Below are 18,300 nucleotides of genomic sequence, written 5' to 3' on the forward strand. Positions count from 1 at the left end.
GAGGAGGGCTAGGCTGCCAAGTTCTCCTTGTGTTTCCGAGTAAATAGTCTTGACAACTCAAAAACAAAAAGGAGCGCTGGTCAGTCCAGGCCTACTCCTGTTTCCGAGAGTACAGAGACATCAGCGCCAGGACTACCTTTCATTCAAGGTGGTTAAAGCGTTGCCTACCACCTGCTCCTTGGATGAATGCCTGCTGTGTGTGAGCTCGGACACAATGGTGTCACACCTCTGGTGCGCCCAGTCCCTTCTGGTTTAAAAGGAGGGGCTGGGCACATTAAAAGGTAATGCTGCCAGTCGGTGCGTGCCAGCTCTACTTCTATTACCAGCACCCACGCCCACAACCTTAGGGGGTGGAGGTATCCCTAGGTGGCGTGCACCAAGTGCCCCTAATGAAGCCACACACCCCAAGGAGAGTCGTCCCACCCCACTCGATTCCTAACTCCACTTAAAGCACTGCCGAAAGGCACACCCACCGGCTGGCTCCTTCATCCCGCATTACAAAATATGAATGCTTTTAAGTAAACCTTGACTTGTACAGGATCCCGTTGTGCCCTGGCAAGCGAGACTGCCAAGCTGCAGTAAAGTAAACCGTGCCCTTGCATATGTAAACCTTCAACAGGGCCCGGTGCCATGCCACCTTCCCATCGGTTATCGAACAAACATGGGCACGTGCGCACACACAGATGGGCTCCTCCTTTCACCAATTAAGAATGTACATGCATGAGGCATCATTTGCAATCGTAAACTGGCGAGTCGCGCAAAGCGTGGCAAAGACTTCAGCAGAATATCGTCATTGAACCATTAGGATGAGCGTGTGCGTCATTTCCAGTCCTTGGGCTTGAAGAAACCCCCACCACAGGGGAGGGGGGAGGTGGGGGCGGGGCTGCGTGTACATTACAAAGACAAATAAAAGGAGACATTCCTGCAGATAAATGCCCAAGAGCCACGCGAGTGACATGAGGTGGTATGTGTGATAATGAGCCTGCAGGCTCGGCGGGCGCAACTGACATGGAGCGGGGCTCTCGCTCCGTGATCGCGAGGCTGTCGCGGGGCGCGGGAGCTGCGCAGCAATAACCACACGGACTACAGGTATCGATGCCTAAACCCGGACTGGCGTTCCGACGCCCGTTCCGGCGATGCCTTTATTTCCGCATCCGCCTGTAGTGTCACGTGACCCTGCTATATCGGGACACGTGACACCACAGTATGGAATCAACATGTGCAATTGAACAGAAAAGGATGCGCTGCTATGAGAATAAATCAGTGAGGCTACACAGAACGGCCAAGAGTGAGACTCGCACAAAAAGGAGGTAGGCCCAATCAGCAAGGGCTTGGGGAGTCGAGTGCCCAAATGTCTCAAGATACTTGCTTCTTTACCATGCTGCCAAATAAAAAAAGTTCCAAACCTTCGAGCGACCAGCCTGAAAATAAGATGACCATCCAAGACTCTGGAGAAGGAGGACCAAGCGTACATTGTACATATACTGCGGGGAGATGCCACGTGGGCCATGAGTAAGTGTAGTGCCTTATGAAGGACGTGCAAGAAAGCGCCGTCTACCTCCTACTCAGTCTAAGGCACGAGTGAACACGATAGACGAAAGCCCCACTTCTTTCCGAGCTGTACGATTTTCAGTGCCAGTAACCAGGTTATGCCGGGCCACATTCCAACACGGGCAGAAAACAAAAGATTGACGGTTGGCCCCCTTTGAAAGCAGCCATACTCACCGCAGTACGTGTAGATTGAGCTCGCATCCAGGTACCGTACTTTCAGGTTGTGAAGGACAGCTGGCTCATGCAGGTAGCTCAGAGCGGTAAGGTCATTCTCGCCAATAAGGATGTCCGGGTTCCGCAGAAAGGGCAGCTGGCTTTCAACTGCATAATCGAGAACCTTTGAAACATACAGAAGAAAGTGACTGAATTTTATGGAAATTCTCAGTAGAGTAAACATCGATTAAAAAAGGTCAACCTCAGAAGAGGACAACTTTGCCAGCGCGGCTCGACAATCCCCCATTCCCAGATGCTGGTCCAGTCCAATCTCCATGCATAGTTCATGATGGTGGATAGCCGAGGTTTTTTTCTTGACTCAGATCACTGATGTGATCAGTGGTGAGCGCCCCGCCTGTTTACACCACAACTTAATACAATATCCAGGGGGGGGAGGCAGTGATCACCAACAAGCCCCCTTCATCAGCTATTGGGCCAGTAAGTAGCTAACTAAGTGGAGACGGTTGCATCAGAAGCATTAATTTGCTCTCATGGCAACATGAGCCATGGATATTGCACCCAGTTCCAAATCCACATACCAGGATGATCAAACCCAGTTTCTAATGTACAGAGTCAGCAAGAACATTTTTCTAGGATACACCAACAGCTTACCGTGTCATCTTCCAGTCGGAGTAGGAGTGTTGCATCATCCTCCCGATACCCTCGAAGGATCTCTGCTGCCTTCCAAACTTCCTGCTTATCTGAGATCCAAACCCAGGTGCCCTAAAGAGACAAGAGACTTCCATTGATACAGCCATTAGTATTAAGACTGGATCCCCCTTCCAAGCTGAGACTTCAAAACAAAGATCTCTGCTAAAGTCCTCCATCATTACATGCCATAAAACGATGCACGTAGTCTACTCCCACGTGTGCCTTCCTCACCCACAAGCTTTTTGCCTCGTAAGTGGATCATGCAATTGCAGGTGTTGGTAAAAACATTGTTTGTGAGCCAATGAGAACAGAAAATCATGGTTCACCGGCAAGAGCCTCAACGACAAGTGTCACCTCTCAAAATCACAGTCCACTACTGGTGAGAAGCTGTAGCCTCTTCTCATTACAATAATTTGCACCATTCTGCTGGGAGACACTTAAACTAGAACACGCACTACTGCTGCTGCTGCAGGATTCCCCAACACAACTTTCCATTGGAGACATTAGCATTTGGGTAGAATATGCCTCTATGGTGAACATGTAACAGATTCACTTTTTTTCCTCTGTTCCTGCTCAATAACTTCACTGAACCCTTCATCAGATTGGGGTTCTCCCAAGTATTGGAAGCAATGTCACTGTCCTTCAGTAGTTCCATAGGTGTTGCTCTTGCACAATAACCTTCCAGCACCCGCTGCTTGAGAGGCCACAATAAAATGCACCCAAACTTCAGAGCCATCTTCGATGATGCTCGGCTATTGACAAACTAGGCCACATTAGTTCTCCAACCCTTTCCAGGGCTTGACAGGCTCAGAGGGCCAAGAATGTCCACCTGCTTTGAGAAGAGTGCATGCAAGCAGAGCATGGAGACCTCTCCAGAGACCCCATCCCTGCACCCAATCATTTCATTATCAAGGCACCAGGACAGTATACTAATCAGATCATACAACCCACACATCCACCATGTAGACAAGAGGTCTTCATGTTGCCCCAGCACACATGGCCTTCACCCATCACTTATGTACAGTACAGCTCCAACAGAGAGCAGAGTTCAGGACCATCCTCGGATCCAACAGACACTGCCTTCTTCCTCTACCGGACTCCTGGTTAGGTAAGCAAATGCACTTCTTCCTGCAAGAGTCTGCAAAGCCCCCGCCCACATCATTTGGCAAATAGAAAGGCAACTCTGTGCCAAGAAACAACAGCACCACCATGACCGTTCCATCTGACTTCACAGTGGCAAATGGGCTCTTTAGCCAGTCGCTGCTCCTGAGCCACGGCTAGTTAATCCCAATTTCCTACGGGAGAATAACCAGGAACATTCGTAAAAGCAGGAAATGATCTGGCGGAGCACCAGGGAAAGAGTAACCAATAATGATTGGGGAATAACCATCCAGGGAGCTTCATGTGTAATCTTATCCAGAAGATTATAAATTAGCCCAGCACCAAGCAGTCAGGGTGGCAGAGTGTAGCGAGGTAACCTCTGGGGTTAGGAGTCAGCTCGCTGAGCCCAGGCGAGAGATAATGGAGACAAGAGGAAGACCCAGAATGAGGCTGAGACTGACCACTGGAGAAACGAGGCCCAGGAGAACAACCAGTGGCCGCTGGTACACCACCAGTCTCACAAAACCCCTAAGCAAGGGGCAAGAAATACTTGCTATTAGGAATGTTGGGTAATTTTTCTACTGGCACAGGAACGAATCCTGTGGCTATAGGGTGGAAATATATCTACCAGACATGAACACTAAGCAGAGGGGAATAAATGCATGCTATATTAGGGGATCGTTAAAAATCAGCCTGGCACTATATCCCTGAAAACGGTCTCTGAGCAAGAAGCACACTAGGCATTGCAACCCTAATACTGCATCTTTGAATAGGGAAAGCTGGGAAGACTTGGTATTCCCCTACCTATAGCCCTAGAGAGAGTTAATCCATCCCGACATCCATTGCTTGGATTGTTCTCAGAAAAGAATATTCCCTTCGATGTAGAAAGACCTCTTCCTCAGTTTAGCCCAAATCCATCACGATAAATTGATGAACATGGTTTGAACCTCACATATGACTCATGTGTTCTGATGATCCAACCTCAAGGCATCAAGTCGAAACCAGACATTAACAGCGACTTTTGGTCATGAACAACTAAGCTATAGCATGTGTGGCTGCAAGCGCCGAGGCCAGGTAATAGGACACCTGTGATCCTACACAGCCCTCTTCAAGCCCATTCTCCAGTAGAAGCGAAGAATGGGGCAGTAAGGAAGCATTACCTGGTACCCAGAGAACCACAAGGATAAAGGCACTTTTACTTTTGAACTACTAGAGCACCTAGGGATGGTGAGGAGCTAGAGATCGAGATAAAGGCACTTCTCCAGGCACTAGCACTGCAAGACAAACCCACCACAGCAAGCATGACCAGACACTCTTCTGTTCCTCCCCCAAGGGAGACAGTGCCCGCGATGATTGCTTTTGCCTAGGCTCCCGTGTAATCACCTAAAAGGAACAGGCTAATGGAGACAACAAGAACAGGATATGTAAAGTCCTCGTTTTTGTTGTGCCCGTCTAAACGGGGAGAGTACAAGGGACGCGATGTCCCCCATCATCTAGGCCATCCTGGTGGAGATTCCCAAGCCTCCGCTCAAAATGTTGTCAAGATTTAAGGCTCAACTACTGAAACAAATTTGTAGTTTGCAGGAAACGCTTCAAATTCCATGTCGACTCAGGACAAACTTATTCAGCAGAGGCTGGATCAACTTTTGTTGCACAGCCAAGCAATCCTTGGAGATGTGGAGTGATGGTAACTAGAAGAGCGTTTCAGAAACCAGTAGCAGCCAACCAATGACCATAAAAAGCAGCAGCCGGCCAGTTGGCCAGCCCGCAGGAGATGGCTCACACAGCCAGCTACAAGGGGCCAGTGCCGCCTAACCGGCGTGAGATGTCTCGATTGGAGTAGTGAAGACACTTTGGAAAGTTTGGTGATCTCGACCTATATATGGTCTAAAGCCTCCTAAAGCAGGGCTATCCACAATTCAAGGTATTCCATCATCACTGCGCAAACCAAAATGTCAAAGACGCCCGCATTTCACTGCACATTAATATGTGGGGGTTGGGGAGGAGTAAATAATACATATGGGTGGGGATATGTGGGGGGTCTCGTACCTCGTTAGGAGGTCGATGGTTCTCTGCCCACAAAGTCTGGAGATTTCTCGGTAGGCCTGGGCACCTTGAGCCTCTTGTGTGGCAACCTCTTATTTTCAATTTTCTCATAGAAAAAGGGTTGGGCTTGGTACCTGCAAGATGGGGCCACTTTGAACATGATTTCCAGGGCCTGTTTTGGTTCCCAGTGCACCCCTGTAAGCAAGTGCCTAGTAAAGCGCAAACAGCAACGCATTCGGTTGTCTGGTACTGCAGTGAATGAAACTGTGCAAAAGAATCCCCAGACAAGAAATAAGTTAGCGAGGCAAATATAAACACTGGCGTCTGATAAGGCAACTGGTCAATGTTTGTCCTGTGCAGATAAGATAGCACGTTTGGCTTCCACAGGTGTAGAGACATGGCAAAGCATCACGTCTCAGTAGTGACGAGAATGGCAATCCATGCAGCGTGGATAAGAGCAGGGTAGACAGCCAAGATAACGCTAGACAAACATGAGGGGGCATTCCAAGGGAGAGGCAGTGTGAAAAAAACTGCAGCAGGGATGAAAGTGGCCTCCACTGCCACCATTCCCCATCCCGGCTCTATGCGGCTTCCACACGTGCTGGGTATATTCAGCAACCTTACAACACCAGGACCTGCCAGGGTCAAAGCTGGACCCTGCCAGCCACCTGCAACGACGCCACAACCCACAAGTAATGGAATTGGTCTGGAATGAATACGCCTGGGATAGGAGCAATGGGGATGCGGGTGGTCTTACTCCCGTCCTTCTCGGGACTCAGCAGCACTCCATGGATAGCTGTAGGCGGATTTACTTCATCACGGGAGTCCTGCAGGCGAGCAAGTGTCCCACTTAAGACGGGGTGAAAGATGCAGTTAAAGGGCAGGAGGGTGTAAGAAAAGTTGAAGGGGAGGCGACCCCCCCCCCAAAGAAAGCAAAGCCTACATTCCTTTCAGTTCCTCCAGCCCACTGTTTTGGGCTGAAGGTGAAGGATGAGATGAGGCAGGAAACCGCTCCGAGAACAGAACGTAAACCCGCTCCAACTGATGGAGGCTATCGCAAAGAACGATTTCTTTGGTAGCTGTGACTACACCAACACCCCCCCTCCCCCCGCTCTGACCCTCCATCCCCTCACCATCTGCAGGGATATTTTCATCATGAGTACCAAGAGCAAAGCATTTGTTGGGATGCGTGTTAAAATGGAGATTTGTGTGCAGGGGTAGCTCCTTGCACGCAGATTGGGACTCGCAGCTCCCCGTGAGTCAAGCCAGCTAGGATCCCTGTGTTTAACGAACAGCTTCGAGCCCGTCAAACAGACAGCACCATCCAGAGCAGCTTTAACACTCAACTGCAGTGGAGTAACTTTACTGAAATTGTTGGGGGGGTGGGGGGATGTGACATCTGAAGAAAAGGTTCCCCAGCCAAATTAATGGGGACAAAATGGTGTGCCATGAAAGTTGGGGGGGGAACAAACACCCCTGTCCCCCCCCCTAAAATTACGCCCATGATGGTGGCTCTGAGCGATAATGCCACACGAGACCCTTGCCGATGCTCTTTTATAACTTGCATAAGATTGTTGCTGTATCTTTAAAATTTAATTCTAAAGACAAGCCAGTCTTCTAAAAGTTGTAACACCAGTGTGTCTTTACGATTCACTGCATTGACAACTGTAAAAAATGCCAATCTAGCCAATTAACACATAACATGATTACTTTATTAAGATACCCAGAATAAAGTAATGTAAAAAAGGGCTAGACTGGCTGCCCCAAATTCCCAGTCTGCGTCTAGCCATGTAATATTTCATATTTGCCTTCGAGGCCCATAAACAAATGCTGCACTTGCCAAGCAACTCTCGTGCACAGATATACATACATACACACTAAAAATTCATACCCATTCACCATGGACGCCATCAGGGCATTTCAAAATAAAAGAGGCCGCGAGCCTAAGGTGTGGCCCACAGCACCTGCCCCCATGCTGCCAGTCAGCCCTCAGCGGTCTTGTAACTCAGCATCATATTCATTTCTCTCCATTTAGTTCCGTGGCTTAAAATGTGCACTTTGCAGCGCTCGCATTACAAACTGTTTCGTCTTACCACAGGCTACACAGAAGGCAAAGAGGTGATAACACTTCGAACACTGGTTCCTCCACATCAGCCACTTGCGGTCAAACAAGGGTTGCAAGCTCTTCAGTGGTAGCTGGCTAGCCGCATCCTGATCATTGGCGGCTATTCATCTTATCTTGGTCACCATTGTAATGTTGAAAGGGGCCCCTAGGGGTCCCTTACGTCTCTGGAAACAAGGCGAGTCACCACACATGATAGATACGCCAGACACGAGGTTGTATTCCCAAAGCTAGGGTTTATTGCAAAGCAAAAGTCTCAGTTGGCCAACTCGGTCTCACGCCGCGCAACGTGCAACTCTAGACCTCGAGGGACGCAAGAGTGAATTACATACATCAGTTACATATATACAAAATGCATATCAAACCATCAGCTACGACATGTTTAACACCCCCCTTTATTGGGGTTCTTTGAACTTGGTGTGATGGACACTTTCGACAGCTATGACACCTTCAAATATCTATTCTAGTAACAATTTGTGAGTGTTTTGTTGAACAGAACACAGCGCTTCTGTTCCTGGAAGCGAGCAACATACGGGAGGAGAGTTGCATTCCAGAACTTGCTATCTATGAGGTGCTATTCGTGTCCTGGGAGCCGACACGCTCCAACGGGGCTCAGCAAAGGAGGGCCGTAAGAAGAGCAGAATTCAAGCCTTTCGCTGCTTTATTCTAACATTCTACCATATAACGAGACTGGCTGGTAGCTGCGAAATGATTAAATGCCCTGCAGCTGTGCTTCAAGACTACATTCGAGAGGAAGCCGGGCATTCTTCCTGGCGCTGCCTACGTTGTGTTTCAACGAACTTGTTATCCTCGCGGCCCTGCGGCCTTGTCCTTTCACGTGCAGACAACAATGTTTTACAGTATAAGAAGAAAATGTACTGCGAAGCAATAAGAACAGAAAGCAATGAGCAATGGTTAGAAAACAAATGGCGATTCTAGTTACATCAAAATGGCCGTTCATGGGCAAACTCGGAAACCTATATTCTGTCATATCGTGCATGAGACAGTTGGCCCACGGCCATCAGAATAAGTTTGCGGTCACATATGAGAGGTATCAATTTTTCTAGACTGACAAACCCTCCTGTGGCCGTATGCCAAACGTCTCATCTATTTATTGTAAGCTCCTCTAATGATAAGTCTGAAGTACTTAGGTCTGAATTTTGCATGCCATCGTAAACATCATCTTCATCAATATCTATAGCCATCAACTCTTTTACTGTTTTCATCTCATTTGAGTCTTGCTCCCTCAGTTACCTCAGCGCAAACTATTGGTAGGCAGTGTATGCAACAGCAGCAAGTTATGAATATTCCAAACACCACTACCAATATTGAAATCAACTTCCATCCCCAAGAACGCAGTATTCCCCAAAACCAAGACCCTATTCCCCAGCTTCCTTCTCCAGTAGGGAGTTCGGAATTTAGGACATGCATTTTCTTTATAGCTTCAAAGATTGTAGGGGGAATAGTCATCTACATATACACAACACGCTGATCCCACTATTTTGCAAATTCCTCCACGATCAACCAAGATCACATCGAGAGCCATTCTATTTTGCAGCGTCATTAACCAGATTCCTCTTTCTTCCAACGTCATGTTAAATAGTATATCTGTTGTGTTTATGGTATTTTTTAGTATTCTGGACAGCTGCCTTATATTATAGGAGTTCACTATCTGCCCTAAGAATGGAATGAATGATTTTGCTACGTCAGTCGCTATCAAAACACTGTCGCTAGTCCTTTTGACTAGCTCTGGATAGTCTGGCAAGGTCTGCTGTTTCTAAGAGGAATACTCCTGGGAACAGTAGACCTAGGTAACATGTACCTCCCCAGTTTCTGGGCAACCAAGGATATGCTTGCTCTCCACATATAAAATAAACTGGATTTCCCACATATACTGGTTCAATTTCCCATTTCAATACCACTGTATTCATGCATCCAGTATATGTTCCGACTGAAAAGGAGCCTTTCTTTTTAGACAAAAAGGGACAGTTCTTGATCTATAATTCACTGTGTAAGATGGGGTGAGGGGGATTGGATCTTTGTCCCCATCTGTTCTTACACGAAACGTCATTAGATGTTTTTTCTGGTGGGGACAATCTATCTCGTCTATTTTGTCGTGTTATCTTTCGCGTACTTTTCCTAGTCGGCTCTGGGGCCATTACGTGTGCTTTATAGAATATGGAACAACCCACAGGCTTCATTATTTCCTCAAACTCATTCATGTTGGTTCTGTCTAATTGACCCGTACTACTCTCATTCCATTTCCCATAGAACATTGCACTTAAAGATGCACTCCATGCAGAACGTAATGGTAATGGCTGTACATACCAACCTATTCCTTTCCCAGCATGCTGTGGTAAATGGGCACATACCCAGCAATTTGTTTTCTTCAGAATTGCATGCGTCATATTCATAATTAACAACAAGGTGTTATTCCCAAAACCTTCCGTGTCTTTCTTCCATTGGGGGCAGGGTATAAGTAATCACCTGAACCGGGCTTTCAGTAGTGGATATATTAACTATTGGTAAAAACATTTCTAATGGGTGTATCGATTCCACATACCATAATATTAGGGCTGTCGTTATCGGTGCTACCACACTCATAAAGCACATAATTATTGTCAGTGCCAGCATACAATTCTTTTTACCATGCGTTTTTCTTAAGTTTACAGTCTTTATAATTGACTCATTCTCAGCAGTGGTGCAGGAGGAGGCTGGAACCGGTCCCGACATGTAGCTCATCGGTCTCCTTCCTTATTACAGTTCGTCGTGGATATCTCTTCGTTGCGCTTGCTCTGATGTCAATAACTTCAACGGAATTGTCACAGTTCAGTTCTGCCAGTCCTTTATAGCCTGAATTTGATTTTTTTTTTGTTGCAAGATCACTTGTCCTTTCTTATACTGCTCAGAGTACTTTTGATCAGTTATCTTATTGCCTTGGTACCATGTGCGCCCAGCTTGTCTGCTCTGGTTCCAAACACATGTACTTTTATGATTGCACCGAGGAGACGCGAGTCTTGAATTGTCCAAACTTGCACAATTCTCACGCTTCTCTCCTCTACACCTCTAGTTCCTTCTCCGTCCATGAGCAGAACCAGAGGTTGATATAAACGCCAAAGAACTGTGGATCACTTTGTCTTTCGAGGCCGCAAATTGTATTGCCTTACTCCTGGTATCGTGTGATCCGTGAACAGTGCCGGTGCACTTCCAGATTCAGGCTCAAAGTCAGCCTGTGGCGCTACTGCAGGTGCTGGTATGCGCCGTGCCAGTGATGCAGATTTGGTCTTTACATGCTGGTGGACACCAAAAGGGGTACACGTTTCGTTTCTGCAAGGCAGATTTTGTGTCAGCCAACAGTGATGTCGATTCTGCTGGGCAACATTGGGGCACTCTTTGCCCTTCCCCTTTTTTGGCAGTCGTCTCAGGCTTCGTTTCGAGTTTCACTTCTCGTTTGGGCAGATTTGGTGGCTGCTTACTGGCAACAGTTTCATAGGTTTCAGGGACCGCTGCCTCTTTCCGGTCGTCTGGGTCAGGCAAGTCTTTCAGTGATGTTGGAACCTTTTTGGCATGGATCCACAACTTCCGTCCATCCACCCGTATCGCCGTCTGCGTTGCCAAGAGTACTTGATAGGGGCTGCGCCACCTGGGTGCCAACGATGACTTTTTCAAAATTTTTAAGCAGCACCCAGTCTCCTGGCTCCAGCGCATGCCCCGGACTGGTGTATCTCACTGGTAATGCCGCCTCCACCTGCTGATGAATCAAACGCAATTTCTGCATTAAAAGGCCACAATAAGTACTAAGCACAGGATGTTCTACTTCTCGTTTTGGCTGAGGTGCGCACCAAACATTTGCCGGCCTCCCCATTGCGATTTCGTATGGGGAGAGCCACGTTTTAGCCTGTACAGACGTACGCATGCATAATAGCGCTATTGGTAATGCATCCACCCAACTCAACTTGCTTCCCGCACATATTTTACTGATCTTTGACTTGAGAATCCCGTTGTGCCTCTCCACAAGACCGGCCGAACTCGGATGCCTTGAACTATGGAATCTCATCGATGTGAAGATCCGCACATATCTAACACCACTGCACCCACAAAATGCGGGCCATTATCTGACCATAAGACACGGGGCAAGCCAAAACGGGAAAAATATTCTTTAAGCATTACTTTTGACAGGCTCATTGCTGTGCAGTCCTTTAAGGGATATGCCTCCACCCACTTACTGAATTCACAAATCACCACTAGGACATATTTCAAATTTTGGCATCTCTCCATCTTTATGAAATCAAAATGGATCACCTCAAAAGGCATAGAGGGCGGGCCAAAACTGCCTATTGGAGTCACTGTTCCCTTTCCTACATTGTGTTGTAAACACGTGATCCAGTTCTGCACCAACCTCTCTGCATTCTTCTTTATGTTTACATTCTGCCATACTGTGGATAGGTGCTGTATTATCTTTTTCACACAGATGTGGGTAGGGCTGTGGGCCATGGTGACCATTGCAGTCACATATGAATTTGGCAACATCCAGTTTCTTGTTCCCTTGTCCACCCAACAACCTTCCAGATCTAACTCAGCAGAGCCCTCTGCCCACCCTTGTATTTCATCGGCCGTAGCTTCGGCCTGCATTTCTTTGACAGTGGTAACTCCATTTTCTATCATACAGGGTACTTCCTCAGTGTGAACCGTCATCATTTTGCTATTTAAATCAGTGGCAGTTTATTTCGCAATTCTGCCTGCAAACGCGTTTCCCTCTCCTACTTTGCATGTTACCTTTTTGTGTGCCTCGCATTTCACTATTGCTAGGCGTTTTGGAAGCGTGAGTGCAGACAGCAATCTTACAATCAAAGGGCCATGTTGAATTCTGGCACCATGTCATGTCAAAAACCCCGTCTCAGCCCAGAGTCGACCAAAGTTATGAACCACCCCAAAAGCATATATATATATATATATATATTCAAATTTTCAGAAATCTCGCAGGCTCTGGTTAATCCTATTATCTCTGCGGCTTGTGCCGAATTGTAGGGAATTCTTTTGCTTTCTACAATGCCCTCTAGGGTAGTGATAGCGTACGCAGCAGTTGTCGTGCCGTCAGGTAATTTAAAACATGAGCCGTCACAAAATAACTCCATCTGGCTCTTTCTGTGGGGTATCACTTAAATCAACTCTCCCCTTGGTTTCTTCCTCGGTGACCATTAAGCAATCGTGGGGGGGAGATTCATTCTCCCCAGTTTCTTTTATGAGTAGTGGCATTAATTCTGCAGGATTCAAAGCGCTACACCTCATAATTTGGATATGGGGCACGAACAAGATAATCTCATATCTTGTCAATCTAGCAGAGGTAAGGTGTTGCGTCTGTGTCCTATTTAATAGAACGTCTATGGCATGTGGCTCCATCAGAATTAAAGTATGCCCCAATACCATCCCTTCCATTTGTTTGCGATCTGTCGCGGCGGCTGCTGCGTCAGATCGCAAACATCGTGGTAGTGCGCACGCTACAGGGTCCAGCGCAGAATAGCCGCATGGCCCATTTCTTCCACCTTGTTCCTGTGTCAAAACCGCCAATGCACATCCTTCACTTCACACAAATATTCTAAAAACCTTCTCATAATTCGGCGTGCCTAAAACTGGAGCCGAACATAATGCAGTTCTCAATTGATGAAATGCTTTCTGACATGCCTCATCCCACTGTAAAGACATAGCCACATCCTTTCTAGTCAAATTCACCATCGGTTTCACAATTAACGCAAAATTACCAATCCATTGTCGGCAATATGAAGCCATGCCTATTATGGCTCTGACTCCTTTCTGTGTCTTTGGAATAGGCATACAAGAAATACTTTCTATGCATTCTGGCGTTAGCCTTCTCCCTTCTTTCAAAAGTAGGTAGCCCAAATAGGCCACCTCCTTTCGATTATATTGAAATTTCTTCAAACTAGCTTTATGGCCATGTGTCGCTAGGTGCGACAGTAATACAGTGCGTTCTTTACAAATCTCTGTCAGCAGCTAATAATAGATCGTCTATGTATTGCAAGAGTACGCAACCCACTGGTAAGTCTAGCATGTCTAGCTGCTCTTTTAATGCTCTACTGTAAATACTCAGATTTTCCGTGTAACCTTGAGGAATCCGCGTGAATGTAAATGATCGTCCTCCTAATGTGAACGCAAACAAATATCTGCTGTCCTTGTCCACTGGAATGCTGAAGAACGCATTTTTTAGATCAACTACACTAAAATATTCTGCTGAAACAGGTACCATTGTCAATATTGCAGTGACGTCTGGCACTAAAGGAAATTGTGGATCTACTACTTTGTAGAATGCGCGCAAATCAATTATAAAACGGTATGGTACTTCATTGCCTCCTTTTTTATATACTGGAAGAATCGGGCTGTTGCATGTACTGCCTGTAATTTCTTCAATCACCCCTAATTTCATCAAATCTGTAACACTACTCTTCAATCCTTTCTCACCTTCAACCGAAATTTTGTATTGGGGAATTCGCGGTAAGGTAACACCTTCTTTCAAAATTATCTTTAAAGGCTCCATTTTCAAGCATCCTACATCGTTGTCATGCATTGCCCATATACAGATTGGCACTTTACTTAGTTCTCCTGGTAAAGTTTTAGACATGAATTCTGACACGGGGGCATCTTGTGGCCAAATCGTTAGGAACACCCCGTCTGCCGTGCAATGTATAACGGAACCTAATTTGTTCAACAAATGTAATCCCCAACAAGTTCTCCCCACAATTTTCTGTTAAAAGGAAAGGACAAGGTTCAGTGAATGGTCCTATAGTAACTGGGACTGGTTGGGACACCGGGTTTATGACTGGTGTACCTGCAAACCCTAAGGAAACATTATTTTGCCCTGACAGTGGTATATCTGGAACCAAGTGGTGGTCTATCGAACACCTTTGCGCTCCTCTATCTACAAGAAAGCGGTGCTCCTCATTCCCGACTCATTTCTACGTAGGGTCCTCTCTGATTCATGGGAATAGACACTGGTTCCGACCCCTGTCCTGGGCTGTCCTATTGGGGAAATAACACATCGTCCGATGTGTAATCTTTGCTGTTACTGTAATACGTGTTTGGCTTTGTATCGAAAACATTCCCACTCTTCCATCTATTTCCTCCACTCTGATTTCCATACTGTTGGTTTTGCTGTCCCTGACTCTGGTTAGGGGCACTTTGGTTTTGGTCTTGGTTTCGATTACCTCCATTACTGTGGTGCTGCTGTACTATTCCTATTAGGTCCATTCGCTCCTTGGTGTCCTCTATGCTGTCTCCTCTGACCTGACCCATTTCTGTTCTGCAAATGCTGACATTGCGCTCGGCAGTGTCCTTCCTCCTTACAATATGCACACTGATTTGGTCCCACCGTTCCCCCATGCATACTTGAATTACCCCTTCCTTGTGCGTTCCCTCCATTATGTCCTACTACTTGCTGCAGTAGTACCCGCGTTTTCAATAGGCATGCTTTCAAGTCTGCCCCCATCTGTCTTAACAATGATAATTCGTCCACCATTTCCTTCTGCCCCGGTGATGGTAACTGCTGCCGTTCATTATGTGACTCCTGCATTCACTTCTGATGTCTCCCGATATCCCTACTCCTGTACCCAGGTGTAGTAAACATTCCGGCATAATCATTATCCAATTCATCTTGAAGTTCAAAAAGTCCATATACATGTTCTCTCACTTCATCCCTCTCCCTACAGCGTGCTAATGCATTCAAATCTAACAATCGCTGCAGTGGTAATTTCCCAATTAACTGTTTCCATTTCTCCACCAAATATTCACCCATGCATTCCAGCACTACCTGTCTTTCGTTGCTTCTTCGGAAGTCATACATCGAAGCCAATGCTGCCGTCCCATCATTCCCGTCTAGATACATCTCTGCCTGTTGCTGCAATTCCACCTTCCTTTCTTTGCGGATCGCACTGCAAGTTACCCTCGTGCATCTCCGTTCAGTCCTGCCTCTCGCCCACGTGGTTTCAATTTCAACCCCGGGAGGAACGGACGGTACCGAGTTTGTGTCTGAGGCGGGAGGTGCGGATGGGACAATGGGGACAGGGAGTGTCTGTTGTGGGCCTGGTTGGCTAATAGGAAGTGTTACGTGCTTGGTCTGTGGCTGTGGGAGGGCTTGAGCTACTGGAGGGAGAGCTTGGGCTATGGCGGGGTTTGGGCACTAGTTACTGACGTGTCTGGCCTCACTTCTGATCTTGGGCCTTGTTTTGTATGGGTCAATATGTTTTCTATCAATTCATCTGCTATGTGTAATTCTCGTTGTGGGTATATTTTTTCTACATTCAACTGGTCACGCCTACCTGGCTTTCTTAGACTCTGTCCACTCCTCTTCTTTCTCTTCCGCTACTTCACCTTTCGATCTATGCCTGCGCGCATGCTTCGCTCTACTTCTAAATCGGAGCATTGCTTCCCTTCTCCAGTCCTTAACGATATCAAATGCTGCAGGACGCGCTTTCTTTCTTATCAACACCCTTTCCAAGTTATCTACTCTCGCTATCTCAAAACTACCATTAATCGGCGGGCAACATACGGGGGAGAGTTAGGATATGGCATTTGTAACGTGCCTATACACAAGTTGCATTCCAGACCTTGCTATCTATGAGGTGCTATTCGTGTCCTGGGAGCCGAAACGCTCTAACGTGGCTCAGCAAAGGGGGGCCGTAAGAAGAGCATAATTCAAGCCTTTAGCTGCTTTATTCTAACATATTCTACCATATAACGAGACTGGCTGGCAGCTGCAAAATGATTAAATGCCCTGCAGCTCTGCTTCAAGGCTACATTCGGGAGGGAGCCGGGCATTCTTCCTGGCGCTGCCTACGTTGTGTTTCAAAGAACTCTTGCTATCCTCGCGGCCCTGCGGCCTTGTCCTTTCGCGTGCAGACAACAATGTTTTACAGTTGAGCAGTGTAAGAAGCAATGAACAGAAAGCAATGAGCAATAGTTGTAAAAAGAATCGCCATTTTTGTTTTCTATCAAAATGGCCGTTCATGGGCAAACTCAGAAACCTATATTCTGTCATATCGTGCATGAGACGGTTGGCCCACGGCCATCAGAATAAGTTTGCGGTCACATGAGAGGTATCCATTTTACTAGACTGACAATGTATGCCCCCCCCCACATGTGGCTCAGACTGTTTTTGCACTAAGCAGCCCCCTCTCCCCCAACCATGTTGAAAATGGGCCCCCACACATCTTCATTCCTGCCTACCACCCACATGGTGACACAGCAACATAACATTCACAAATTTCATTCCACCCAGAACAAATAATCCATGCATTATTGACCACAACATTCATATGTACATTATATACACAATAACACATGCAAACAGTGGCACACAGCCATTGAGCAGACCATGCTTTATCCCCCCCCCCCCCTAGGCCCGGGCTACGTTGACTTGACCTGGCTGAACTACAATGCCATAGCAGGTCAGGACCTGACAAACAATGCTTGGGGGAAGGGGTGCACTTTTAACAAAGGCCAGGCAATTAGTAATAATTTAACGCATTTCACTGTTAACACCCGAATTTGTATGCATACATTTTTATGAAAGTGAAATCATGAGTGACTTGGTACTTGCATGTCAGGGGAGTGAGCAGGACATGGGAGAGAGCAGGCAGCTCATTCCCAAAGTTGTTAAGTGTGTCTTTCTGACACAGTCAACAGCTTTTAACATTTATGCTGACTAGAATAGTCTCAGAATATGCAGATGCACCCACAAAGTTTGCCCCTCTCCCGGCGACTCCCGCAGTCTCAAAGTTAAACCCTCACTACAGGGTTAGCCCGCAGTCAGGGCCAGCCCTAGGATTTGCAGGCCCCTGGGTGACAAATGGTGTGGGTCCCCTAGTTGAAAATGTAAAAAGAAAAAAAAAAGTCATTCATATCCGTAGGTATCAGATAAACTGACGCCAATATCTGAATTGTAGCTGTTAATATTACGGTTGTAGCAACATCAGGAGTGAGGCTCATTTTGGAGTAGCCAACAAAGTGAGCTGAATCATTTGTAGAGATGGTGACCTCAAAAGAAAATACTGTGATGAGGAAGAGCAGGGCAAAGAGTAATGAAGATCACTGGTAAGTAATCCAAACATACATCGTTGGAACGTGCAGTCACCTTGGGTAAGGGCAGGGATTGGTCCTGGGCCCCGACCCCCGCAGGGCGCATTTCCTCCGTGGCGGTGCACCGCGACCGGCTCCGGGTCGGCTGGGAAGGCCCCGGGGGGCAGGTGGCTCTCCGCTCCGGCGGAGAGTGTTACAGCCCCCCGGCAGCAGTTTCGCCGTTTCTGCGGGGCCGAGGGAGATTGACCGCCGCCGCGCCCTTCTCCGGCAACCGTCCCGGCCCCTCAGGGCAAAGTGCTTTTGTTGCACGATAGTGCAATCGTAACAAATCCTATTTACCCGAATCATCAAAACAAATGCGCCCTCTGATCCTTTCCCCTCCTCACCATGATGTTTGGCTTTCAGCAATACTCCGTTTTATAAATCAGACCTGAAAAGTACACACATCATTAAAGTAGTCCAGCAATCTAGGAATCCTTATTGAAATATGTCAAACAATAAGAGTACAAATGCATTATTTTCACCCCATC

The 18,300-nt window shown here is 47.0% G+C and overlaps 1 protein-coding gene across 1 annotated transcript in view; it reads right to left on the minus strand.

Annotated features, from left to right (window-relative positions):
- LOC138575296 (unconventional myosin-Vb-like) overlaps positions 1-18,300 on the minus strand; it is a 1,749,675-nt gene that overhangs the window by 1,505,191 nt on the left and 226,184 nt on the right. The window contains exons 2-3 of the mRNA XM_069649473.1: positions 2,377-2,487; positions 1,726-1,888 (exon numbers count right to left, since the gene is read on the minus strand). Coding sequence (XP_069505574.1) covers positions 1,726-1,888; positions 2,377-2,487 — 274 coding nt within the window. The remainder of the gene's footprint in view (positions 1-1,725; positions 1,889-2,376; positions 2,488-18,300) is intronic.

The sequence above is a fragment of the Ambystoma mexicanum genome, chromosome 1p (genome assembly GCF_040938575.1).
Source record: "Ambystoma mexicanum isolate Mex_15411 chromosome 1p, UKY_AmexF1_1, whole genome shotgun sequence".
Taxonomy (NCBI): Eukaryota; Metazoa; Chordata; class Amphibia; order Caudata; family Ambystomatidae; genus Ambystoma; species Ambystoma mexicanum.